The sequence below is a fragment of the Phaenicophaeus curvirostris genome, chromosome 5 (assembly GCF_032191515.1).
Source record: "Phaenicophaeus curvirostris isolate KB17595 chromosome 5, BPBGC_Pcur_1.0, whole genome shotgun sequence".
NCBI classification, from domain to species: domain Eukaryota; kingdom Metazoa; phylum Chordata; class Aves; order Cuculiformes; family Cuculidae; genus Phaenicophaeus; species Phaenicophaeus curvirostris.
The window spans coordinates 30,367,047-30,393,622 of record NC_091396.1 but is presented as its reverse complement, the minus strand read 5'-3'; the positions used below and the strand labels follow the sequence as shown (position 1 = coordinate 30,393,622).

At 35.2% G+C, this 26,576-nt stretch overlaps 1 protein-coding gene across 4 annotated transcripts in view; it reads left to right on the top strand.

Annotated features, from left to right (window-relative positions):
• UBR1 (ubiquitin protein ligase E3 component n-recognin 1) overlaps positions 1-26,576 on the top strand; it is a 69,072-nt gene that overhangs the window by 19,029 nt on the left and 23,467 nt on the right. Inside the window, exons 5-30 of one of the 4 annotated variants that reach the window (XM_069858157.1) lie at positions 1,363-1,493; positions 1,986-2,124; positions 3,585-3,647; positions 3,944-4,067; positions 5,116-5,223; positions 5,682-5,770; positions 6,536-6,634; positions 7,328-7,485; positions 8,050-8,149; positions 8,439-8,567; positions 9,352-9,532; positions 10,434-10,495; positions 10,702-10,812; positions 11,754-11,819; positions 11,991-12,092; positions 12,654-12,717; positions 13,146-13,270; positions 15,073-15,125; positions 16,129-16,231; positions 16,736-16,784; positions 19,645-19,799; positions 20,753-20,852; positions 21,778-21,887; positions 23,183-23,272; positions 24,745-24,926; positions 26,076-26,281. In XM_069858157.1, coding sequence (XP_069714258.1) covers positions 1,363-1,493; positions 1,986-2,124; positions 3,585-3,647; positions 3,944-4,067; positions 5,116-5,223; positions 5,682-5,770; positions 6,536-6,634; positions 7,328-7,485; positions 8,050-8,149; positions 8,439-8,567; positions 9,352-9,532; positions 10,434-10,495; positions 10,702-10,812; positions 11,754-11,819; positions 11,991-12,092; positions 12,654-12,717; positions 13,146-13,270; positions 15,073-15,125; positions 16,129-16,231; positions 16,736-16,784; positions 19,645-19,799; positions 20,753-20,852; positions 21,778-21,887; positions 23,183-23,272; positions 24,745-24,926; positions 26,076-26,281 — 2,899 coding nt within the window. Of the gene's footprint in view, positions 1-1,362; positions 1,494-1,982; positions 2,125-3,584; positions 3,648-3,943; positions 4,068-5,115; positions 5,224-5,681; positions 5,771-6,535; positions 6,635-7,327; positions 7,486-8,049; positions 8,150-8,438; positions 8,568-9,351; positions 9,533-10,433; positions 10,496-10,701; positions 10,813-11,753; positions 11,820-11,990; positions 12,093-12,653; positions 12,718-13,145; positions 13,271-15,072; positions 15,126-16,128; positions 16,232-16,735; positions 16,785-19,644; positions 19,800-20,752; positions 20,853-21,777; positions 21,888-23,182; positions 23,273-24,738; positions 24,927-26,075; positions 26,282-26,576 lie in introns of all 4 variants that reach the window. The other 3 variants (XM_069858155.1, XM_069858156.1, XM_069858154.1) reach the window with 3 other exon arrangements.

The following is a 26,576-nucleotide window of genomic DNA, read 5'->3' as shown; positions in this document are numbered from 1 at the left end:
CAGAAAAGCAATCCTTTGTTTAAAAATCCACACTCCAAGCTTTTAGGAGTCATCTGTTCCTTATTGATTCCTAACTAGTGTCTTCACTTTGTCAGAAATATCAAAAACTTTTTGCCTGAATGCAAGATCCATCATGAACTTATCCAAAATTAAGCGTCTACACACAGTGATATTGATAGACCATGACTTCGTTGGCAGACATTTGAGATTGGATGTTTGACACCAGGCTATTCCTCTAATGCCGAAGAGGTCAGAAATATCTTGTTCAGAGCTTTGGAAGCAACTGGTCACGTTAGTGCATTTTTACTTGTCTTCCACTACCTTTTTAGCTTTTCTATTAGATGGACACAAAATGATTTTACCTATTTTTTTTTTTTTTATAAAAAGCAATCTGCTTCGTAAATGAATAAACATGACTGTATAGTTGATTTAAGAATTGTTCAAAATCATATTTCTTAGCTATATTAAACACATCACTGTTCCTGTTCTTTGTTTAACATCTGTCAGATTGTGTATTGCAGAGGTAAAATTATAGGAAACTTTGTGTATGTACTCTTGAAAATAGCCTTCTCTTTGTGTCATATTTGTATATAGAATCACTGGATTTGGTTGCATTAACAGTAATATTAGATACCATTTATATATGCATAGGCTGAAAGGAGGTTGGTATGTGCAAACGATCATCAGGGCCATTGGATTAAAGCTGTCTTTCACACAGTGTCATTGCAATGTGTCTGTCTTTTATCTGAAGTGCAGATTTGGTAGTGATTTTCTTAGCTTATAACTTTAATTTCTCTCTTGCTTAATGCTTATGGAAGGGGTTAATAATGTTATATGATGTAGACAGATCAATTCACAGCGATGTTTTGAATGATTTCTAAATCTGGGATGGAATCTGAAAAGAGCAGACGTAGGTTTCCTTGGATGATTGTGTTGAAGTGGCATCATGAATGTTTGACAGAATGCCTACACCGAAGAGTAGGCGATGCAGGGGGATAATTTTGATGCAGACTGCAGATTTTTAATACCTTCAGATGTACAGGAAACTGTTAATCAGCTTTTTAAAGCTTTAATTTAAAAAAAAAAAACCCTACATTTCTAAATGCGTTTGGTGAGCCCTTTTGTAATCTACTTCTAGATAAAAACTGGATGTGTGAAAAAGGTAGGTGGAATTGTTGCAATAATACTGAGAGCCCTTGAAATGAAATAATTTTAAAGAGGAGAAATTAGGTGAGATCAGTTTGCTTGAAAATCATGAAAAGGCTAATTTTCTAGAACAAATATAGTAATGATTTATTCTGCCAACCCTCTTCTAATTTTTAAAATTTCTTTTCCATATTAATATTACCTCCTGTTTTACAGAATTCTGAATGGCAGTTGAATGAAGAAATTTTGGAACGCTCTAGGAGGGTGTTTCCTTCTGTGATAAAATACATTGTAGATATGCTTATATGGGAAGAAGCGAAGGAACTGCCTCTGGAGCTCACAATTAGGTAGGGAGTACTTCCACCTTTCTCTTCAAGGCATTAGAAACTTTGATCATTTTGCCTTTAGTTTTCTTACACCCATATTAGTACCAAAATCCCTGTAAACAGTGCATTTTTGGTCTAGTTATGTAGATAAGCTTTTGGTACTTCATGGGAAAAGAAGTGTGTGACTGCTCCATCAAAACGGACAACATGTCATGTTAAAAAGACAAATGGGATCATAAAACAGCAGGGAGAGGAAATAATAATGGAATAATAAAATAATTTTGAATCTTTTGTACTTGGCACATGGTTTATGTGGCTTATTCTGGTATAGATGGTAAGGGAATTTTTGTGTGTGTCTGACATGAAGAACATGCTTTATTTTCTTCTATAGTTTTTTTTTTGTGTTTGAGATTTCTCTTAACCTATTCAGTGAGCTGTTGCTTGTATTGGATAGGACAGTATTTACAATTTTATTTTTATTTGTATGATAATACGTTGGCTTTTTCCCAGTAGAGAGAAGGTAGACAGCTACTACTGTGTCCTTTTCAATGATGAACATCATTCTTATGATCATGTCATCTATAGCCTGCAAAGGGCACTTGGCTGTGAACTTGGTGAAGCCCAGTTGCATACTACTGCCATAGATAAAGAGGTTAGTGCATTCTGGATATGGGAGAAAGTAACATTTAATCATTAAGAAATACTAATATAGTCTCTTGATCATGGAATCTTTTGTTTCTGAGATACTGGAGCTTGAGAGAGAAAGGCATGTTGCAGAGTATATCTGAAGTTGCTCCTTTGCTATTTGACGTATTTTTCCTTACCTTTTTTTTGTTGTTCTCAATTGAGTTTAATGTTTTATTTCAATGGCATTTGTCTGAAAAGTTTACAGATCAGCCATATGCATATTCAGTTATATACGATCAGAAGTGTACCTTATGTTTTGCAAGAGTTAGTGCTCGTTCAGGCCCAGACTTCATTTGAAAATCTTGAGACTTCAATTAAGCAAATGAAACCAGGAAGAATCATGAAGGAATGTGAGCAAACCTGGTAACTTTTACTACTTTGTTCTTCAAACTAATGTCCCATGTAAAGACCTTACTCTAGTAATATTTTTTTTTTTTTTCCTCTGGAGGAAGGAGGGAAAGCATAATCTTTATTTTGAATTATCCCAAACAAACCCGTAAGTTTTCTCCTGACAAAAGTACAAAACTTGTTTTGCACGTGGGGAAAATTTGTCTCTAGCTTTATATGTATTTATTGTATGTTTACATGTAAAACATTAGTATCCTTTTTTTAATTTGTAAAAAGCTGGGGTTTTTTTTGTTTCTCTTTCTTCAGGTAATGGAAGTTTATTTGTATTTAGTTAGTAGTGTTATTCTTACATAATTATAAGGTTTTTCTCACGTTTTGTAAAATATGTATATACATGCATGTTTAAGGTTTCAGTTATGAAGGTTCCTTCTGATTGAAACCTAATTTTTAGATCCAGAGTTGATCAGACTTTTTTTTTTTTTTTTACAAAGCACCTGTAGCACAGGACTAGGTTGTATTGTTTTAATTATAACAGTTCCACAACATACAGCTACTTCCTCTCCTCGTGTGAAATTTTGCTGTGTGGAGAACTTATCTCCGATTTCTTTTAGTGGAATTTGAGGTCCTGTTCCTGGACCTGAGGTCCTGCTGGACCTGTTCTAGGCTTTACTGAAAGGGCTGTCAAACCCATGCTTATAATGTACCCTGCTATTTCATAAACATAAGTAGGAAATAGCAGGAAAGACTGTAGAGAAGCAATTCAGGATGAATGTACTTTGTGCTAGGAAGAAAGTTGATGTAGTTTGTATTCAAAGTAATTTGCAGAAATCTGTATACTTTAATATGTGTGCACATTTTCCTTTTCTAATAGTATTAAGATACCTAGGCTTTACTTTCTTATTAATTTAATTTAAACAGTTTTTTTTTCCTAAGGACATTTGTGTTAACTCAGATTTCCTTCTAGATGTCTAAGAGCACCATGAGTGATACTGGTCTCTGTTTTTATTTTGTGTATAAAAACATAGCAAGGATCAGGCTTGTGACATTTTGGTCTTGCTCAATGTGTTTTTTAAACAGGGTCGTAGAGCTGTTAAGGCAGGACATTATGCCTCTTGTCAGGAAGCAAAAGAAGAAATCAAGGTAACTTCCCAAAATTTTTCTAATCTAAAAACCAAATCAACCTCATCATTGTTAATACTGCAGACTTATTTGTCTGCTGTACAGCCTTTAACTTGGTATTTCCGTGCTTTTATAACCTGCCTATCAACTTTTGAAATGGAATTTACCCCACCACATTTGGTAGAGGTAGATACTTTCAGAAATATAACTTATTTCTTTATTTGTTATGGTTGGCCATTAACATGTAATGGGTGGTAAGGACAAAAATGAAAATTCACTTTATCTTTACTTAAAATTTATTAATATCTGATTCTTAGAGGCATTCTGAAAATGTATCTCAACGACCACTTCACGTGGAGGTTCTGCATGCTGATGTTATGGCTCACCAGAAGTTTGCCTTACGCTTGGGTTCTTGGCTCAACAAACTTATGAGCTATTCGAGTAAGCATAACTGGTTTGTTTTTTTTTTTTTTTACAATAATGCCATGTCAGTCTTTGAATGAGTAATTCTCTCAGAAGGTATTAGCACTGTTATATGTGATATTCCCTTATTAAAATACCTTGACATCCTCCTAGTTGGTAAATAAATAGTACAGTAGTGTGGGTGCTGATATTCATCAGTATGGTTATGGCACTTTCCAGGTTTAAGCATTACCTTTTTAGGTGATGAGATGAGCTAAAATTAAAGAAGTCTCTCATATGGAGTGTAGCATTTTGCTTTAGGAAACTAGTATAGGTTAACTAATACTTCAGTGTATTTTATGAGAGTCTTCAAGCACAAAGGTTGAAGTCTAGTGTTTCTGTCCTTGTTTTTCTGGATTATGTGAGTAGATGATTTGAGAGCCTGATGTTCTGTGTTCAGCTGGAACTTTTTGGTTCCCATTCTTTTCCGAGTTTTGCTTCAAGTGGTAGAACATGGATGAAGAAGCATTCAGTTATATTTATTTCCAGGTTATCATCAGCTGGATTCATGAAAACCCCCTTTTCCTTTGGAAATTAGTAATGTCAGGACTAATTTCTGAATGTTAGTAACATATGTGTGACTCTGGTGATCACCAAAACTGCTTCAGCAAGTAATGTATTTGCTGATAGGTACAAGAAAATATAAAAACATGTTCTGAAATTTTACAGAATACTAACATTCAGGGCCCAAGGCAAAGACTAGCACAGACTTGCCTAGCCTGTGCATTTCTGTGCTGACATAGTGAACTGTTATGGATCTGCTTTGCAAAGCCATCTAAATGATTTTGATTTTAAAATGCTCATCTGCATCACTGGATTTGTTAAATAAAGCAAGTAAGAATAATAGGAAGAAATTAGTAAGGAGGAGAGTGTATATTGGGAGCATGTTCACTCAGAAAAAGCATTGTTAAAAATATTTCATGTGTAAGTGCTGCCTTTTTTCCCCTTCTGTTGAAGAGCTTTTGTTGGCTCGTATAATTTCATTATCAAAGCATTCTTGTACAAATGAATAGTTTTGTCTCTATAGGTGACTTTCGTCAGATCTTTTGTCAGATAAGTCTCAAAGAAGAAGCTGGATCTGAAAAGCCATGTTTCATAAGCAAATTGATGCTGTGGGATGCAAAACTTCATAAAGGTTTGTGTATCCATGTTGCTATAAAACTGAAGAGGCAAAGTAATTTTTCATGGGTATAACAAATGTGTAGAAGTCAGTAAGTGCGGTGCAGGTGGAGTTACATTTCTTCATGGGTTTTATATTACATTTTTTATACAGCCTTTATTTTTATGTCTGAGGTAATAGATATTTTGGATACGTATTTGCCTCTTAAATTTTTCCTGCTGATGGATTTTGAAGAATCTTTCCACAAGATGTAGCCTGACTACAAATGACTTAATGCTTGCCCTGTGTTCTAAATATGTACTGGTAGTGTTAAAAATAGAAAAAAACACGTGAATTAATTTGTTCACATACTTTGTAACCATTTCAAGGCTTTTAATGATTTTTAATTATCATCTAATAATCTGTTTCTCTTTTCCACAAGAAACTATGTCTTAGTACAGTAAAGTGACATGCATTGCATTGGCTCTTCACAGGGGCAAGGAAGGTTCTTCATGAACTTATCTTCAGTAGTTTTTTCATGGAAATGGAATACAAAAAACTTTTTGCTGTGGAGTTTGTGAAGGTAAATGGTTATTTGTTTTTTTTATGCTATGAATATTTACTAGCTCTGTATAATTTCTCCCAAGTTGTTTCAATATAAACTGAGTTTTCAATAAGAGCAGCTTCAACAACTAGCTCAGTCTTTAGAGTGTGTTAATTCCAGCGTTATTGTTTTTTTCCTTATAATCATGTAGGTGTATCTGTTCATTTTGAATGCAGAGTTAATAGTATTCTGTGTATCTTTTGAACTGGCAGATGAACTGTGGCTGAAACTGGTCTTTTGTATATTTCTTCTATGTAATTTTTAAAAACATGAGGCAGTGTTTTTTGTTCTAGGGTGAGACTTTTTAGTCCTAATAAAGATGACTGACATTTTATGGCTTTCTCTGGGCTGAAATAAAGCAAACAAACTTCCATTACTCACTGTACACATCTTCTACAGACACCTGTTTAATAACTGTGCCGCTCACTGCATGAGGAAGACTTCTTTTATAAGTTAATGTCTTTATTGAGCCTTTCCCCAGATATTTAATTTCTTTTCTTGGGTAAAATTGGTTGTAGGAGAAAAAATGTTTTGGTTCCAGTGTGGCAGAACAGTTAAATTTATGGTTGTCTTCAGTATTAAGGTGTTGGGACGTGTTTAATTGCTTTGGTGCATTGATGGCACCATAACATTTTTGTTGTTCAAACTGCTTCTGTTAGAAAGGAAGAAGGATACTGACATGTACTCTTGCAAATAATGAAGTAAACATTTTAAACTGACAATTGTTTTATTCTCTTTTCCTAGTATTACAAGACATTACAAAAAGAATACATCAGTGATGATCATGACAGAGTTCTGTCTGTGACAGCACTCTCGGTTCAGATGTTCACTGTACCTACTCTGGTATGTACAGCCTGTCTCCGCTGGAAGTGTGACATAATTGCTAGCAGTACCACTTTTGCAGACTGCTGTACTTGACAGAGTTTATGCATTGCTGAGTTGAAAATAAATGATTCCGAGATTTCTTAAGGTCAATACGGAAACAGGAGTTTGAATTTATGTCAAAGTTCATTACAGAAGATAGACTGCAAATGAGTAGAAGTTGTAGGTAGCATCATTCTCTGTGTTAACGTGCACATTTACTGTTCACATTTACCTGCTTATGTAGCTTAAAAAACTTGGGAAGGGGGCAAAAAGGTGTTTTTTTTGTGTGGGTGAAGTATAGAATTATAGAATCATTAAGGTTAGGAAAGACCTCTAGGATCATCAAGTCCAAATCCTGTGGGGATAATAAGTAGACCTGTAGTTTTTAAAGGGTAGATGTTTTTTGCCTGAAATACTAATGTGAAAGTCCTACATGATCTTTCTAGAAAAAATAGCATGTCTGTTACATTGAAGCTGTCTGAAAGAACGAAGATAGTTGATAGAAATTGTGTTTGTACATAACAAATACTATAGGAGTGTTTGTAGCTTGGACTCTTTTTACAAATGCTTAAAATAATTTTTAATAAAAAAAGATGGATTCAATGGAAAAATGATTTTGACGGTTCTCATCAACAAAAATAGGAAGAAAAATTTTTAATTTTCCTCTTGCAGGCCCGGCATCTTATTGAAGAGCAAAACGTAATCACCACCATTACAGAGACGCTCCTAGAAGTGCTTCCAGAGTACCTAGACAAAAATGACAAGTTCAACTTCCAAGGTTACAGTCAGGACAAACTGAATCGGGTGTATGCAGTAATATATGACCTCAGGTAAGTGTCAAGATAAGAATTGTCAGTAGGATGAGGTGTTTCAATTCAGGAATCTGATGTTAAAACTCCTTTAAAAACAAACCCCATACCAAACCTCTCAAACGCACATGAAACCTTTTAATGTTTTATTTTTCAGTGGAAACTTAAACTTTTAAAATATCAAAGTTATACTTCTGTAGAATAACTGTATTAATAAGCAAAATATATTTACTGTAAGACTAAGTGAAATTTGGCTTCTATTTATTGTCATTCTGGGAGAGATGTATAATCCTCATCTGCATGTCATTTTCCACTTACAGAGGTCCCAAATTACTCTAATACACTGACTATTATAAAAACAAACCACTTCAAATACCTTGAAATGTAAAAAATCTTTTAATTTCAAGTGGTGGAGTCGCACCAAGCAATTTTGGTGTTTGGTGATAATTTGAAGAGGACTTTGAAATGGGGATGGTGATATCAACTGCATCATCACATTATTACTTTAATGCAAGGAATGCTTCAAATAGAAGCATAAGCAGAAGAGAAGTGTGAGCAAAAGATGTTTGTTTTCTTTGGGGACAGGTATGTCTTAGTCAGCAAACCTGCATTATGGACAGACCGTCTGAGGGAGCAGTTTTTAGAAGGATTTGTTTCTTTCCTAAGGATTCTAACTTGCATGCAGGTACAACACAAATATTTTTTCTAATATGCTGCTATAAAAGTATTACAGCGCTTTAATTTATTTGTCTTTTTGTCCATAGCAATGTTGTAGATATAAACATGCAATTGTGTTGGTGAATTTTTCACTCACTGTCTTGGGTGGGTGAAAAACTAATGTTTATCTAAGTAATGTTCATCAATTTTAGCTACGTTTATCTCAACAACCTTTATATTACTATTTGCTGAGGGGATTTTGTGTTGTTTTAAACCTATGATCACTGCTTGCGTATTTTGTGGCATCTCCGTTTTAGGGAATGGAAGAGATAAAAAGACAGATTGGTCAGCACATTGAAGTGGACCCTGACTGGGAAGCAGCTATTGCTATACAGATGCAGCTCAAGAACATTCTTTTGATGTTCCAGGAGTGGTGTGCCTCTGATGTAAGTGTATCAGTTGCCTGGGGATCTTATACATGTGCCTTTTCTGGATATTTCTAAGTGCTTTTTAAAAAGCAGCCTTTCAAAAGGTCTCACTATTGTTCAATACAGATCCAAAGAATTAATCTGTGGTTTGACAAATAGAGAAAGGATCTCAGAAAAATATAATCTTCTAGCTGACAAAGATGTAGAGGTTGCTAGGCAAATCATAAAGACAAAAAAATACTCATAATTCAAGATTTTGAGAATTAGGTTAATGGTACCAATGTCAAGTTTTAAGGTTTGAAGCACATACTGTTCATTTTTAGTTGTAGAAGTGAGCTGCAGAAACTTTGTGCTAATTGGGCAATTGCAGTGTGAATAGTCTTCATCAGTGCTGGTGCTCATTGCTGTGCTGTGGGAAGGGAGGAGATTGTAAATCTGAAATTCTAAATTTAGATATTTTGAAGTGTGTTGGTTTTTTTCAATAGGGAGAAAAAGGGAGAATTGCAGCTTCTTAATCCAATTTGGGGTGCAAACTGTGCAAAATACTAAAATATCTCAGCTTAAATAAGCACATAGATTTTAGAGCATTTGAGAGAGCAACTTTTATGGACAGAAGCATGTTCTCAGTTAGCTTCAGTGGATATTCCACTGCTCTAGTCTGGTACTCCTCAGCATTAAGAAACGGAGTAGTCAGTGGGGATTTTTAGCAACTGCTTATGCTGTCAGAAAGAAACAAGTGAGGAATTTTTGTGCATATATATGATTTTTACATATAACAGTAAACACTAATTTTAAATTTTAGGAAGAACTGTTGCTCAGGGCCTACAGAGAATGTCATAAAGCTGTGATGAGGTGTAGCACAAACAGCCGCTCACGAGACAAGACAGTGTTTCACTTGTGTGGCCATACTCTGGAGAGCAGACCTTACAGAGTGTCTGCAGATCCTGTCAGCATACATTTACCGCTGTCTAGGACTCTTGCTGGTAGGTGGTGTATTTTGTTTTGATTGCTATTTGAAGTACATCTATTATCCATCTCTGTTCTAGAAAGCGTTAAGAATAAGTATTACAGAGATCTGTCACTCTCTGACTTTGATATTCTCATGATCAGGAAACCTGTTTTCCAACATGTCCCACTAAGGGAAAGTTTTTCTCAACCTCTTCCCTCTCCATGGTTTCCCACCGGGGCTGGAGGACATTTTTAAATGAGAGAGAGAGAGAAAGTCAGGAGAGAAGGAAAAGTTTCATGTTTTAATGATATCTGCAGCTTTCTCTGGACTGTTTGAATTTGTCATCTTTTTTTATTTCTACACATTTTGCCATAAATGAATATTCATTATTACTATACCTCAAATATAATTTCCAATCTCATGTTTCTTAAAATGCTTTTCCTGAAAGACATATGTTTGCAGTGTGCTGGGACAGATTTCCTGTCAGAATACAAAGGACCACAGCAGTGGGTGATGGACACTTTCTGTAGAATACAAATGAAATCGTATGCTATTATTGAACTGTAGATTCTTCATCACACCTTTTGATACCATCTGTTAAGCCTTGTAGTCTTGAAATCCATTTATTACTGGCATACAATTTTAATGTGAAATTGAGATGCTAATTAGTATTAACAAAATTTTAATTTAAGTAGCTTTAATGAAATAATTTATAAATTTATTCATAAAACTGCGTTGTAAGACTGGTAAGAACTGTTGTGGTAGTGTGATTAGGGGCAAAAAAAAAAAGTAACAAGTCTTTCCTAAATAAACTTTGACTCTTTTTCTGTAATTCTGAGTTGTAGGTGATTTAGCTACGATATAGAATGGGTTGGAGGAGAAAGTTGACAGATTTTATCTACTTTCTAATTTTTTTTCCCTGTTGATTTTTGTAGGTCTTCATGTCCGATTAAGCAAGATCGGAGCCATCTCAAGGCTGCACGAGTTTGTTTCTCCTGTAAGATTAATCCACACCCCACCCTCCCCAAATGCTTCTTGTGATTTATACTCTGAGAAGGAAAAGGCCTGCAGTTATATCCTGTAACTTTCACGAAACACATAGCAGCTGTCAGTGTGTCTTTGTTCGTTAGGATTTACACTTTTAATATCACTGACAGATGTAATCTTGCTTGATTTTTTTTTTTTTTCTTTTTTACATTTTAGGAAGAATTTCAAGTGGAGCTGCTTATAGAATATCCTTTGCGATGTCTTGTCTTGGTTGCTCAGGTTGCTGCAGAGATGTGGAGAAGGAATGGGCTCTCCCTGATAAGCCAGGTACTCCCTACAAGATTCAGTAGTGACTTGGTCCTAATGATGTATGCAAATGTTTCTCAATAACGCCCCCAGTGGTGGCTTCATCCAGTACAGAAAGGGGTCGTGGGGTCACTTTTACACTAAATAGGAAGCTTTCTGTGTGGGAATTCAGATGACTTGGTTTTATTTCGAGCTTCATCCAGGCTTGTCTCCTCCTGTTAATCAAATAGTACATTTTCATCTCTTATGACTGTTTCTGACTCTGTGAAATAGTATTAGTGTTACTGACATAGATGGCTACTGTAAATGACTTTGAGATCTGATGAATCAGTGCATAAGTATTGTTAGTACTGTTGTTAATAACATAAAATGTTAGAGGAAATTCTTGGTGTATGGTAATCATTACATGCAAAAGTTAAACTATTTTTAATCTCATACTAAACTTTTGAGTACCAGATAGGTGGACATAACAAACATTTTATAATACTTCCAGGCTTTTATGCTGCAAGAGTAAAGGTAAAAGTAAGTGTCTACCCTTAAATGCTTGTATTTTGCCTTCATACTTTTTTTCTTAATATGACAGCAGAAATTTTCTGTTCTACCTTTCACAGGATACTGTGGTGAAATCAAAGCAAATATTGGTAGCCACCTGGAGAGTTATCTCACTGAGAACTAGAGTAAGAAAAGAAGGACATTTTCACTTTAGTTAGTAGCAACCATTAGAATTATGTTGTCCTTGAAGGGGATATTAAGTACAGCATAGGCTTTCTCTGGATAGGTGGCAAAACATTTCTCACTTCCATCGAAGTACGTGTTTGTTTTGAAACAAATGCAGGACTTGCCCATACTCAGTAAAGTTTCTGTATAATATAAAAAAGCTTTAGATAGTAACTGTCATTAACTGGTGCACATTTGATGGTGCATTACTTCTCTGCTCTAAATCTTGTTTTCGTCTTTCTTAGGTATTCTATTACCAAGATGTTAAATGCAGAGAAGAGATGTATGATAAAGACATCATCATGCTCCAGGTATAATGTTCTGTATCACTTCTTGCTTGACTCAGAATTTTCATGGTATTTCTTTTAATTTTATTAATTTTTATGATTTAAAATTTTTTTCATAGTAAAAGAGTATTTTTCATAATTATTGAAGAACTGTGATAGTAACTGATGTTTATATTAGTTTGTGTTTTTTGATAGATGGGTGCATCTCTTATGGATCCAAACCAGTTCCTTCTGTTGATGATACAGAGATATGAGCTTGCTGATGCTTTTAAAAAGATCAAGCCCACCAAAGATCAGGTAAGTGGTGCAAGCATTTCTGGCGATTAATTAGTTTGAGTGTATGGAACATTAAAAAGCTACTGTTGATAATTGCATTTTTATGACCACACTAAGAATCAGTCAAGGCAGGACTTAGTGGTTAGACAAATGACTTTGTATTCTGGATTTATAGAAGTTTACTGAAAATTAGAAAACAAGTTTTACCCCCTTTGTCCTTTATTTCATAGGACATCTACCAAAGTCTGTGTAAGTAACTTCTCTGTAGAATTTCTGTGTCTTAAGCCATATGTGTTCTTTTTTTGGCTAGAATTTTCTTGGATTATTGTGCTACTTCTCAAGGCTTAAACTTTGATATAAGCATTCATTTGAGATACATTTTTAGTTGTTTATTTCCCTGCCTGTGAATCTTGCACTGTAATCTTGCAGAATAATGTTTCCTTTACAAGTGTAGCATTTTTTCAGCTTGTTAGAATGGAGATCTCTGAAGCAGTGCATATGAAGGCTGAGCTCAATGTCAGCTCAGTGTTGTTTGACTGATTTTCCTGCCCATTTTTTTTAAACTGGTTTCTCTAATTGTAGGATTTGATCAAACAGTATAACGTGTTAATAGAAGAGATGCTACAGATCCTCATCTATGTTGTGGGTAAGTTTCATTTCTCTCTGCTGTTGTAGTAATGGTTTAGTACAGTTAAACAAAACAGGCTGTTGGTGACTTTCTTTAACATAGGTGATATGGAGATGATATGGAGAATGCCTGTTTTAAATATGTGGTTTATTAACACAATTGTTCGTCAACTAGAAGCTGTAGGGACTGCATAGTGAAAAAAGCTGTTGGGTACCTCCATAACTGACTTTTAAGATCAAGAGAAACTCTATCTCAGCCTAGTTTGTTGGGAAGCTAGGCTAGGAAAAAAACCCGAACATTTTTCCTCTCAGACACTTGGGATAGGTTTTTGGGGAACGCAAACCTATACTATGAAATATTCCAGCAACTGCATTACCTCTGTGCAAAATTCAGAATTACTCTATCACTGTTATTTGCCATTCTTCTCCTTATGATCCTTTTGGTAGGGGAAAGATATGTGCCTGGAGTGAGTAATGTGACAAAAGAAGATGTTATCATGAGAGAAATCATCCACCTGTTATGTATTGAGCCAATGGCTCACAGTGCAATTGCCAAGTCCTTGCCTGAAAATGTGAGTCTGTTTATTTTTTCCTAAATTTACTTTTTCTCAGTTTGTCTTCTCCTCCCTTCAGCTTCCATATCGTTCTATGGAAGCATTGTATTTCTGGCATAAAGCTTAAAGTTTGGTTTCAGAACTATCAAATAGCATGACAAAGAGGTTTACACACCTTACTCATGTAAAGGCAAATGTCATGGATACAAGCATGGCCTAAGATGAAAAGGCTTGTGTTGAGATTGTGTTTTCTGGTGAAGAGGTGAAATTTTTTTGCTATGTTCAGCTGTAGTTCTCCTAGATACCAAAAGAAAAGTTTTAAAATTATTTTCCTTTTCAGCCTGTAGGACTGTGCAGCTGGTTCCGTTTTTCCTGTGTACCATCTCTAAATTTGATCCTGTAGTTTTGATCATTTAAACTTGTGCAGATCTAGAGGAAGTCAAGTACTGTACAGATCTGTTCAAAAGCATAGACTTTCCTGCCATTCTATTCCAGCTCTTGAAAATTCAGACAAATGAGAGAGATATGGATTAGATTTATAGCCTTTATATAGGTATATATAAATCTAAAATATCTATCTATCTAAAATATTGATTTTGTGGATTTTATAGTATAAGCTTTTAGGGCTGGCAATCAATGTAAAAAGACCTTCAGTTTCATTTTAAAATAGTCTGGGATATTGTTGGAAGCTGATATGATGGGTGATACACCTTGACTGTTTTGAGAGACTAACGTTGTGTTTCACCCTCTGAGAGGATTAAACGCACAGACTTCGATCTGATGGATTGATCTGATGGATTGATCTGATGGATTGATCTGATGGATTGATCTGATGGATTGATCTGATGGATTGATCTGATGGATTGATCTGATGGATTGATCTGATGGATTGATCTGATGGATTGATCTGATGGATTGATCTGATGGATTGATCTGATGGATTGATCTGATGGATTGATCTGATGGATTGATCTGATGGATTGATCTGATGGATTGATCTGATGGATTGATCTGATGGATTGATCTGATGGATTGATCTGATGGATTGATCTGATGGATTGATCTGATGGATTGATCTGATGGATTGATCTGATGGATTGATCTGATGGATTGATCTGATGGATTGAAGACGTTTTATTGAACTTACCTGTTTCTTTATATACCCTTTTTAGTTACATAACTGAGTGCCCACTAGGTTATCTACAGTGTATTGTTGGCTAAAGGTAGCTGTCCATGAAGTTATTACTAACATATTATTGACTAAACTACGTGCATGCTAAGAAACCAAGTTACTCTAAAATTAACTATGTTGATAGTTCTCTTCTGTTGTTTTTCTTTCAGTTGGTACTTGTTCCCACTGAACTAGCTCTTGAATCCCTTTCAGCTGGCCTTTGTTTATCAGAATACTGTCTTTTCTTCTCAAGGAACTGGCCTTTGTTTATCTTTCAGTTCTCTGTTTCAAGGCCTTGTTAGAATTGCTAGCTGTCAATCAGTCCTACAGCATCCAGGCCTTCTTCTCTGTAAAATGTCTCCACAACCTTCCACTGAGGTTGGGTAGGGCACTGCTCTGTTTCTGGAGATCAACTCTGTTACAAATAAAATTTCACGTGATTATATGAAAGTATTATCTGTCCTTTAATACTTCCTTGTAAGCTGTCAGTTATGAATACCTGCTTTCTGAATATCAGTAGGAAAATATAATAATGCTTGAATTAGGGAATCAATCTAAACCTATGTGTATCTATTTTTGTTATACCTAGCATAATACTGAAGATATTTGAATCTTTATGTATTTATCCCAAAATATTTTTTTTTACCAGGAGAACAATGAAACTGGCTTGGAGAATGTAATTGATAAAGTGGCTACATTTAAGTAAGTTCTTAATATTGTTAAGTAGCTTGAATGTGAAACAAGATCTCATTAGATTATAAGGGTTAAACAAGCTGCATTACACAGCCTCTATTCTGCAAAACTTTTGCTGTCTTGAAATATATACGCTTTAAAATAATGCAGAGGAAAGAACAGTGTATGGAATACCTGAAGCTGCTGCTTTTATCCTTTTGCCTGTTTTTTCAAATTCAGTCTGAGGGATCTCGACAGTTTAGTAATCTTAAATCCTAGTGGGAGAATCTCCAGAAGTTAGTTTTATTTCAAAGCTGTTTGGAAACTGTAACAACTGGTTGTACCTTTTGATAATCACCACCTAATCATTGATTTTGATATTATTTAGTCACTAATTTGCTGTAATTTTCAGATGGGAGTTAATGTTTTTTAATGTGCATGTATATGGAAATATAGAATAATCAATTGTAGCAGTGGAGAACAACTAGCTCAAATATCTGCTGTTTTTGTTCATGGAAATGTTATTTAAAATTTAAAATAAGTTATGCTAAAAAAATTAACGTGGCTTATTTTTTTGTGTTTAATCAAAGGCAGCTATAGGCATACCTAGGAATTTTGCTTTGTGAATTACATAGGAGTTTCAAATAAAATTCACTTGCTGGAAAGTAGCTCTTTGTATTACTTGATTTTTACCTTGGTTAAAGAAAGTAATTAGTGTTATATGATAATGTCCAATGTCTGAAATTCTAAACACTAAAGTTGAAAATAATTTATCTGTGTGTCATCTGTATGATGTACTGCAGATAGTACAGACTAGAAAAATTTTGCTGCTGGGTAGGATTTACAGTAGTAAAATATTGAAAAGTAAAGACTGATAACTGTACTCACTCTTTATAAGTTAATGAAGCAGCATCAGTATTCCACTTTGTATTAGCATTTCTGTAGAAAATAAGTTCTGTTACTGGTTAGTTTATGTTCAAAGGTGTGCCAAACATATTATTAATCTGTATGTCATGAAATATTTCTCTGTAAGGAAACCAGGTGTGTCTGGCCATGGAGTTTATGAACTGAAAGATGAATGCTTGAAGGAGTTCAATATTTTCTTCTATCACTATACTAAGACTCAGCACAGCAAGGTAAGCAGTGAAGATTCACTCTGAAAGGTGAAAACATAGTACTTACCGTGTCTAAGTAATTTTGCTGAATCAAAGGAAGTAATGGAATGTAAAGAAACTGATTTGGTAAATAGTATATGCAGCTAATTTGAAAACTTATAATGAAGTTTTTTGAAGAATGATTTTTAATACAAATGCTGTGGTACGGCTTGCATTAGTATTTTTCCTAAGGTGAATTCATCAGCTCTGTTAACTATGCTAAGAACAAATTATGATAAGAATTATCTTTCAACTGGAGAAGCCCAAACTTTGCTTTTATACAGGAATCGGGTGTCTCCAATTATTTATTTCTGCTACAGCTTGGAAATGCACAATGCTATATTGTTAAACAGCTTTCAGAGAAGATTCTATTCACGTGATCAAATATTAATATGTATCTTGCCACATTTCTAGTGTAGGGTTTCTCACCGTTTCATTGTGTACCTCTGTAGAGATGCTGATATAACACCATCACTTTTTCTGTAGGCTGAACATACACAAAAGAAAAGAAGAAAACAAGAAAACAGAGATGAAGGTAAGTCGAAACTGATGACTCAACAAATGCGGTAACTTAGTGTATGTAGTTGTGTATATTTAAAGACCTTTGCAAGATGTCTTGTGATGTAATAGTGGGTATTTGAGTTCATATTAGTTTTGTTGTGACTTGTAATAATTGTGATTAACACTTGACATCCCGGTGCTGCCTACTGTCTTCATCAATGACATAGCATCAAGATCGAGTGCACCCTCAACAGGTTTGCAGATGACACTAAGCTAAGTGGTGTGGTTGACATGCCTGAGGGATGGGATGCCATCCAGAGAATCCTTGATGAGGTTGAGAGATGGGCCAGTGTAAATCTCATCAAGTTCAGCAAGGCCAAGTGCAAGGTCCCACACCTGGGTTGGGATGACCTCTGGTATCCATACAGGCTGAGGAATGAAGGGATTGAGAGCAAGCAGCCCTGTGGAGAAGGAATTGGGGGTACTGGTGGATGAAAAGTTGGACATGGACGCTCACAGCCCAGAAGACCAAGCATATCCTCAACCGCATCAAAAGAAGCATGGCCAGCAGGTTGAGGGATGTGAATCTGCCCCTCTGCTCTGATGAAACCTCACCTGGGGTACTGCATCTAGCTCTGGAGTTCTCAGTACAGGAAAGATATAGGCCTGTTGAAATGGGTCCGGAGAAGGGCCATAAAAATCACCAGAGCGATAGAACACCTCTGCTGTGAGGACAGGCTGAAAGAATTGGGATTGTTCAGCCTGAAGAAGAGAAAGAAGGCTTTGGGAAGACCTTATTGTGATCTTTCAGTACTTAAAGGGGGCCTGTAAGAATAATGGGGACAGACTATTTAGCAGGACCTGTTGTGATAAGACTAAGGGGTTATGTTTTTAAATTAAAGGAGAGTAGATTACCACTAGATTAAATAAGAATTTTTTTACAATGAGTGAACGTTACATTATAACAGGTTGCCAAGAGAGGTGGCACGTGTGCCATGCCTGAAAACATTCCAGGTCAGGTTGGATGGGCCTCTGAGCAACCTGACCTAGTTCAAGATGTCCCTGCTCATTGCAGGGCAGTTCAACTGGATGACCTTTAAAGGTCGTTTCCAACCCAAACCATTGTACGTTTTCTTTTCTCTCTCTTTTTTTTTCCTTTTTTTTTTCCAACACAAAAGACAGCAGGTTTGGAGTTTGTATTTCAATTTCCATGTCGATGAATAAACATGGCATAGTACCCATTGACAAAATGAATAACTTAGCTACTTCAGCGTATAAACTCCAGGAGGCAAAAGTTTATTTTTTGTCAATAGTTTCTGTAGCACAGTCTTGAGACATAATAATGTCATCTAGAGAAGGTTGCTGCAGGAACTAGTGCTCATATCCATTCTGTAAGTAGCCTGAGACTTAAGTTTTATAAATTGAAATTTTCTTTTGTAGAAGCTGCAAATACATATAACAATAAATCCATATGTTTCTATTGTAATATACATTATTTCCCCTCTAAGTTTACTTTTACCATTCAATTAATGAGCATTAATTGAGTTGATTTCAGTAAGACTGTAAGGTGAATGAGAATAAGTACAATGAACAGTTTAGTAAAATCAACTGTCACCTGCTTTTGTGAGTTGCAAGAGATGATTATCTGTCTCCTCCCAGATTGCTGTTCCAATCAAAGAACTTAATCTTTACTTCCTGTTCTAAAGTGTATTTTGATTTTAGAGTAAAGGCAGGGACACTACGGCATTTCATACCCAAGACAGTTAAAACTCATCCTGAGTAAATTTTATTTGCTTTAGGTTCCTTTCAGTTTAAAAACTGAAAGTTTAATTTCCTTCAGTTGTAAGTAACTTGGAGTAGAACAGCTAGAAAATAATGAGGAAAAATATCTTGGGATTACTTTTGGTTTCTTCTTCCAATGTTTATTCTGTATAGTGGACAGATGTTGGACAGTACCTTCATAATACTTTTTTCCCCCTGTTTGCTTAGCAACTTAGAATGTCAGCAAGGTTGTTTATTTTGTAGAACCTTTTGAAACTGCGGAAATTAGATGCAGTTGTCAGAAATTCATATAATAAGACAGTAGAGTTCCACAATAGAAAGGTGACTGTTTATATTGATGTGTGTTCCCCCAAGGCTACACATATTGTTGCAAATACTTTTTGCATGTGCCTTTTATGTGTCATCTTTGTCAGTAACTTTTTATAATTCTTTCAGTCTTAATTGTCAAAAGATTCGTGGTTTCAGAGATGCTACATTCATAGAATTTTTATGAAAATAAGTATCCAGGTACCAAAACAAGACTTAAATCAGTGTTTCCAGGTAGGGAAAGGCTGCAGTGTTGAACTGCTGTTAGATGCTAAGATTCCAAGTGACTTCTGGGTGAGACACAACGTGACACAGTTTCAGCATTGGCTTAGAAGATGCACATCATTAGTAATGATCAGAATGCCCCATCAGCAGGAAAAATGTACCGCTTTAGCCGTATTAGGTATGGGACACTGTAATGTGAGACACCAGACTCTGGAAGATCAGCTGCTTATTCATTTAGTTGTTTGAAAACTTTATCTGATGCAAAACGCTATATGTTTATTAGCAATACATAAGTGATAGGACAGCACAAAGTACTACAGATTTGCGTTTACAGATAAAACTAAGTACTTATTATTAGTTGTTTAGCTTAGTTGGCTTGTGATTTATGAGAACTCCATAAAAATACTGATTTTTCTGAAGATAAAAGCTGACTTGGGTAAACAATTGTGTTTGAGTGTGGCTTTATTAATTTAAAGGTCCAGTTGTTCTTTCAGTGGTATGAGTAGGTTTGCTGTCTGCTTTTTGCCCGTGATCTTTGAGATGCCAGTTTGTTAATATGTTTGCATATCTCCATTTTCTAGCTTTGCCACCACCACCTCCTCCAGATTTTAGTCCTGCATTCAGCAATGTGGTGAGGATTCTGAACTGTGACATTATGATGCACATACTGCGGACTATTCTTCAGAGAGCAGTAGAACTAGAAACCCACTTGTGGACTGAAGCTATGATCCAAATGGTATGGTTAGCATTTGTCTTCTTCCTATGGCCATTCCTGTGTTGACCATGGTGACTGCTCATAATAAGGTCAAGAAGTGTAAAATTAAATCTTATCTTTAGATGATAAGAACTTAGTTTTTGTCTCAAAACTTGGTTTTATAAATCTTGCTGACAAAGAAAATATTTCCAATTTATATCACTGTGAAATAGCAATACAAGCAATGATAGTATTAAATTGGGAATATTCTTCAGTTTTCTATTTTCCTTTCCCCCTGTGTTGCCCTATCACCTAAGCTATTGATATGTTTTTCTCCTTGCACCTCATCTTTTACTTGAAACTTCATGTGCAAATGATCTTAGATGATCTTGAAGAAATTCTAGTTGCTTCATCTTGTAAGCTGCCAAGCCTCCAAATACGTAAATGTCTTTGGGGCCTCATTCATGAAATGATTTAAGTATTTAAACATTTTGTTTTCCATGGTGACTTTATGCTTTAAAAAAAACAAAACAGAATTACCGATGTTGTTCAAGTTTTGTCTCATTGTTTTTTGTTTGTTTGTTTTTTTTAAATAAAGATATTTATAGGATTAAGATCTAAATTGACAGACTGGTTGAATTGATCGGTTTTGTTAATGAGAGTGCATAGCTGATTTAATTGCCTTGCCTTACATGCTAATCTTTGGAGTTAACCAAATATTCATAGATTTGTATCAGCAAAATGACAAGTTTCATATGTTCTTAATGTGTTGTGTGCAAGTTTATTAGTTTTAGTGCAAGTAATATGCAGGAAAATTATGTTGTGCTTTGTTATTTCACTTTCCATGTACAATCTCTGCACTTTTTCTCATTTCTGTGTTTTGTCATGGATACTATCAGCATATAGTACAGAACTATATTAAGCATCCTTATTTTATATGCCAGTTTTCCAGACCTCTAACAGTTAATGAGATTTCCTATTTTATTTTTTTTTAGGCACTTCATCTCCTTTCTTTAGGGTTACTAGAAGAGAAGCAGCAATTACAGAAGTCTCTGGAAGAAGAAGTAACCTTTGATTTTTATCACAAAGCAACCCGTACGTTTCAAAGCGCAGAGTAAATTAGGCAACTTGGTTTTGTGAGGACAAAAATAAACTAGTAAATGGGTTTGGAAAAGCTTCTTTTGTTCCTAATGGCAAATATACTGAAGAGGACCAGTGCTTCTCTGCCTGGGAAAAAATTGGAAAAATTTTACTAGTGGTAAATAAATGAAAATGGGTCTTCCTTTACAAGAATGTGGTTGAAGTGGAAACTAGGAGTACACTAAAAGTAATAATAATTGGGAAGCTGGAGAATTCTTTTCAGCTTTGGTTTTGGATAACCAGAAGATCTGAAGATCCATTTATATGTAAGGGGTGCAAAAATAATCAGTATTTTTGTAAGAAAATGCTTACTGAGAAGCGATTATTTTAAAAACAATAATAATAATAAAAAAAATTGGTAATGTATTCATCACAATTCTAAAAATGTGTAAAATTATTTCTAAAAGTGCTGCCAAAAATACAGTTGAAGAGAATGGTCTCAGTTTTAAAGAGTGCCTGTGTTAGAGAATGGCCTAATGTTATGAGCGGTTACCAAGGTGTGAGGAAGCAAATAATTGCTGTAATTATAGTAGTTTTTGTGATAGAAATGAGTTTGTGCACACAAAACTATTGGCAAACTATTGTAAGGCATCAGAGATTCGCTGCTTCCCCTTGAAGCAAAAGGCGATTCTGTTCTTGTCTGTACTTCTGTTCTTGGAAGTAGAAGAAATTAATGATCCACAAGGGGGAAAGATTATGCTACATTTAACTGGAGTAAACAGATAAAAACAAAATAGAAAAGTAACTATACAGGTTGTGTTCATATGTGTTATACAATCAGGGATATTTCAAGGCATGTCTGTGGTTATGAATACATGAAAAAGTTGAGTTTTTTTTTCCCTGGAGACCATGCTTTTCTGTTCTTCTCTCCTTTGTAAAGGAATGGGAAGCTCAGCATTGAATGCTGTGAGTGTGTTAATGCTTCTGGAAAAATTAAAGAGAGTTCCTCAGTTAGAGGCGCAGAAGGACACAGTCAGTTGGATACTACAGGTATGCAGCGGGGAGATGAGTATGGCCTGATTTTAGTAATTTAGAAAGTTTATGAAAGATGTTCTGATGTTCCTACATATAACCAAGCGTTTGCAGTTGCAGTGATTTTTTTTTTTTTTTTTTTGAGAAGCTTAATCCATTGGAAATTTTTTTCCCTCTAGACGAGATGAGGTTTCTTGAATACTGTGGTAATGCTTAAAAGTCATTGTACTGCTATTGCTTCTTTCAAGTATTGGGTCTATTTTTGTTCAGATAACTCATTCCAGTAATGACATTTTTATACATGAACTTTGTTCCTCATATTTCTGTTGCAGAATAACAGCAAGTGATAAGTGAAAGTTTATTAGGAAAACATTTTTAGAGTCTGTTTGTATTATGACTTGAGTTATACAGATCTGACTAACGGCCACCCTGTACGTTTGGTCTGTGGAATTTCTCCATCCAACTGCCAGCCCTTGCCCAGCAAGATGGGGGAAGGACTTCTACAGCTATGACACCTCCTCTAACGTAGGAGTCTGCTGCTTCTTAGCAGGAGTGCTACTGTCCTGTTCCATTTTGGGCCTCTTGTTTTAGGGGGCAGACATAGAGGACAGTGCTTTTGGAAAAGAGGATAAGAATCCATAGTAGAGTTCCAAGACTACCCTCTGCTACTAAAATTGCAATCTCCTGGTCCACTAGGCAGGCAAGTTGGAAAGTTTTTTTTGAGAAGTTATGTTTCTGAAATTCTCAGGCAAAATTAAAAATGTACTTTAAAAAGTATACATAACTTTAATGACGCATATAGTAAATGTTGAATATTCAGTATTATCAAAACTGCCAGGTGCTTGTTGAAGTAAAGATAGCTGGAGATAGTAGTAAATTAAAATTGAAGGCTCAGTTTTAAATAATATGGTATGTGCTGGAAAGCTTTCTGTTCTAGATGTACAGGTTTTTGCATGACTTTAGTCCCATGACATGATCCACATATCACCTGCTTGAAATAAGCTAGCAGTCTCTGTCCATTCTTCTGATGTACAGATGCTTTAACTGGTTAGCAGTTTTAGTGCTAGAAATCTGGAAAATTAGGATGAATTTTCAATTCCTTTGTGTTCATCAGCTTTAGGATGCAGACACAGCAGTGTTAAAGGAGTGCAGATGAGATCTCAGATGTTTTTGTTATTTAGGAGCATGGCAGTTGGTTACAACCATTTGTAAATCTGAAAATAACGTGGAACTAAATGTTGAGCTTTAATCTTGTCTATATTTTAATAAGAGCCAAGTTGTTTTATTTTTAACAGCTAAGTCTTTGTTCCTAGATGTTTGAAACAGTGAAAAGATTGAGAGAAAAGTCAAGTTTGACAACAGTAGCAGCTACATCAGGCTCAGAAGCTATAAAAGGTGATGAGGTAATAATAAAAAAAATGTTCAGTAGAAGCCCTGTATTTTAATGTTTTGAATGGCTGCTTTCACAAAAGTGCCTAAAGGTATTGTTACCTAAAATAATAATTTTAAAAGTTTTAGTTTCTAATATATTGCCTACAAATCCAAGATTAATATTTTTAATAAATGAAATTTGTGCTAGACATGTTCCATGTAATTATCAGCAGCTAACATGGGCTTGATTGTACTTCCAAGTTCTCCATTTCTTGTCTTTGATTTGATCACTTTTTTCTATTATGTTGTCATCGTGCAATAATTAGAAATACAAATCTGCTTTGCCTTGATTGTTATGAAGACATCAGGCTTAGGTGATTATTCTTTCTGTGTCTCTTCCTCCTCTCAAAATAACTTTTGAAGCCGGTGGTAAAATGACACAGTGAAGTGGAGATTTCAGTGACTGCTGGAGTCCTATGTGGCGTGGGGTTTTTTTTGTTTGTTTAACTTGGTAGTTGAATAGAAAAGAAAAATCTAATTACACTTAGGTAATGTGGAAAGAGTCATTCTATTTGGCTACAGCTTTCTGCCAAGCAATCTCTTGGCTAGTCATTGCATGCATAACTCTAAACCTATCACAGCATATGCTGTATTTCTAGTTTTAAAAAAGGTGTCATGATATCTGGTATGGTAAGGGAACAAAATACAGAAGTCAGTAAGAAATGACTCGTTACACTTGCACGACTTGTGGAGCTATTTGTTGTTTCATTTCCTCTAATGGTATTGTGAATTGAAACAGTGTGTAAAATGTTGAGTTTGTGCCTTAAGTGTAAGGTGAATTAGGTTCTATACACTTTAATTAAGTCTACCTGTGGTTTTTGGATTCTACATTTCCAAAGCGAAGAAATAATTTTTTAATAGTTTTTGAAAACATGCTACATGGGGAAGTATTGAAAGAATAGTTTTTTGGTCTACAATACAGAAGAACAGGGGAAAATCAATCCTCAGATGCGTAAAGTACTGCCACAAAAATGTAGGAACAATCTGATTGTTGCATCATCCGTAGATAGTTCAAGATACAACTTTCTTCAATTTCTGTAAGGGAGATACTCAGTAGAGGTTTCATTTATGGGGGAATAACAGTACACCAGGGGAGGTTTGTGTTGTTGCCCTCACTGAAGTTTCTTAAGAACAGACAAGCACCTAATTAAAATGGATCAGGTATTATTGATCCTGTATTTGGGCAAGGGATTGTAGTAGTGACCTTTTGTGGACCCCTCGGAAATTGTTCTTCTGACCAGGTTAATGAACTTTAGTCAACATCTAAAATTTTATTTTACATTTTTCAGATGGCAATTTACTCTTTTTTTTTTTTTTTTTAATCGTTGAAGTGTCGTCATTTAAAGAATTTGATGTGAATGGTTATAGTGCATGTGTTTGGGGAAAGATTCTTCTCATTATCTGGTGTTCTCTGATTTTTCTTCTCCTTTATTGTAAGACACAGAGCACTCAGGATAAAGAGAAAGCTGAGCGAAAGAGAAAGGCAGAAGCAGCTAGGTTGCACCGTCAGAAGATAATGGCCCAGATGTCTGCACTGCAGAGGAATTTCATTGAAACTCATAAGCTTCTGTATGAAAACACACTGGAGGCACAGGGGAAAGAAGATACTATTATGGAGGACGAAAGGTAGGAAAAATTGGGCATCCAGAGTTCTGGTGGGAAGAATTAATTAACTGCTGCATAAGTTCATTATGTTACTTGAAAATTGTGAAAAGTACATTCAAGGGACAGACTGTCATCCCTGTCAGCAGACTTGTATGTCTGTTTGCTTTTAAGTCATCTTTTGTTACAGAATTATGTGTAAACTGTGACGTGTTCTAGTGTAAGAACAGTGGACTAACTTTGTAGAGCAGTGTAAGATAAACTAGAAGAAAATTAATTCTTTCTCCAAATGGTGGATGGTTCTATTGCTTAACACTTAAAAAAATGTCATTAGAAAGCTGCTGAATTGACAACACTAACTTTGCAGTTAACTTGAAAATATGAAAAAGTTAACTTGAAATATGAAAATTGAAGTACTTAATATGGAAACAGTCTTAAAGCTTTAATCTTAATCTCAAATTGCAATGAAGAAAATGTGCTTCTTGTAGCTCAAATTGCTGATATTTCTGTTGGTTAGTTTTTAAAATCTTATTTCATACTGAAGGTGTTTGATTTATATTGGTTATGATTTTGTTGGTGTGAATTGCCACTGTTTTATAAATGCTGTAACAATATACTATACAATTTTGTGCTCATTGGGGCTGCATAAAACTAATCAGGACAATAGAGATACTTGCTGGAAAAAACATACAGATCGCTTCTGTGTGCTTTGATCTTTAATAACTTGTGTTCTGTAAATTATTGTTCAACTTTGGAATAAGGAATATTTAAATAAATATATGGAAGCTTATTGTGTCACAATGTATTGAATTAAGGTAGTGGCATTTGTTTCCAGTATGTTTTCTTCAAGAATTGGAAACAATTTTAAGGTGCCCAAGTTTAATGTATATTTCATCCAATCTGCATGGAATACAGCTTCCTGAATTTCCTGCTCTCTGAATCCACTTAATTGTGTTATTCTATGTTAGCTGGCTTCTGCTTTGTTTTTAAAGGATACTACATTTTAGCAAAGTATTTCTTCATTGTTTTGGTCATCATTTGGTTTTGTAAAGCACTTTGATATAAAACCAGGAATGTTAGCAGTGTATGACATTTTTAGATGCCTGGAAGAATAAGATGGTTTAGAAAAAGCCATCTGATTACTTTATATCTGTGTCACTTCTGGTTTTACAGCATGTCTTCGGCAATTGATTACTCCAGAATTGCTTTGGGTCCTAAACGAGGTCCGTCTGTTTCTGAGAAAGAAGTTCTGACCTGTATTCTTTGTCAGGAGGAACAGGAAGTCAAGTTGGAAAGTGCTGCCATGGTATTATCTGCCTGCGTCCAGAAATCAACTGCCTTAACTCAGAATAGGAGCAGAATTCTTGAACTCTCAGGGGGTAAGCGATTTTTCTTATTTTAGACTACAAGCAGTTCCGTACCTAGAGCTCGTACTCTTTGAATCTAATTAAACTCTGCATTCAGATTGCTAAATGGCTTACCCTGCTTAATAACAAGAAAATGAAAAATTTTAAGTTGTTCCAAAATCCATGCTTTAAAAGTTAAAAATGAGAATAGTATGATATTTTTGATTTGTCCCTGGGAAATCACAAAATGCCTTAATCCATGAAAAGATTTTGTAAAACGTAGAGATTGGGTAGGAGTGGTCGGTCGGGAAAAAAATTGAAGAATGTT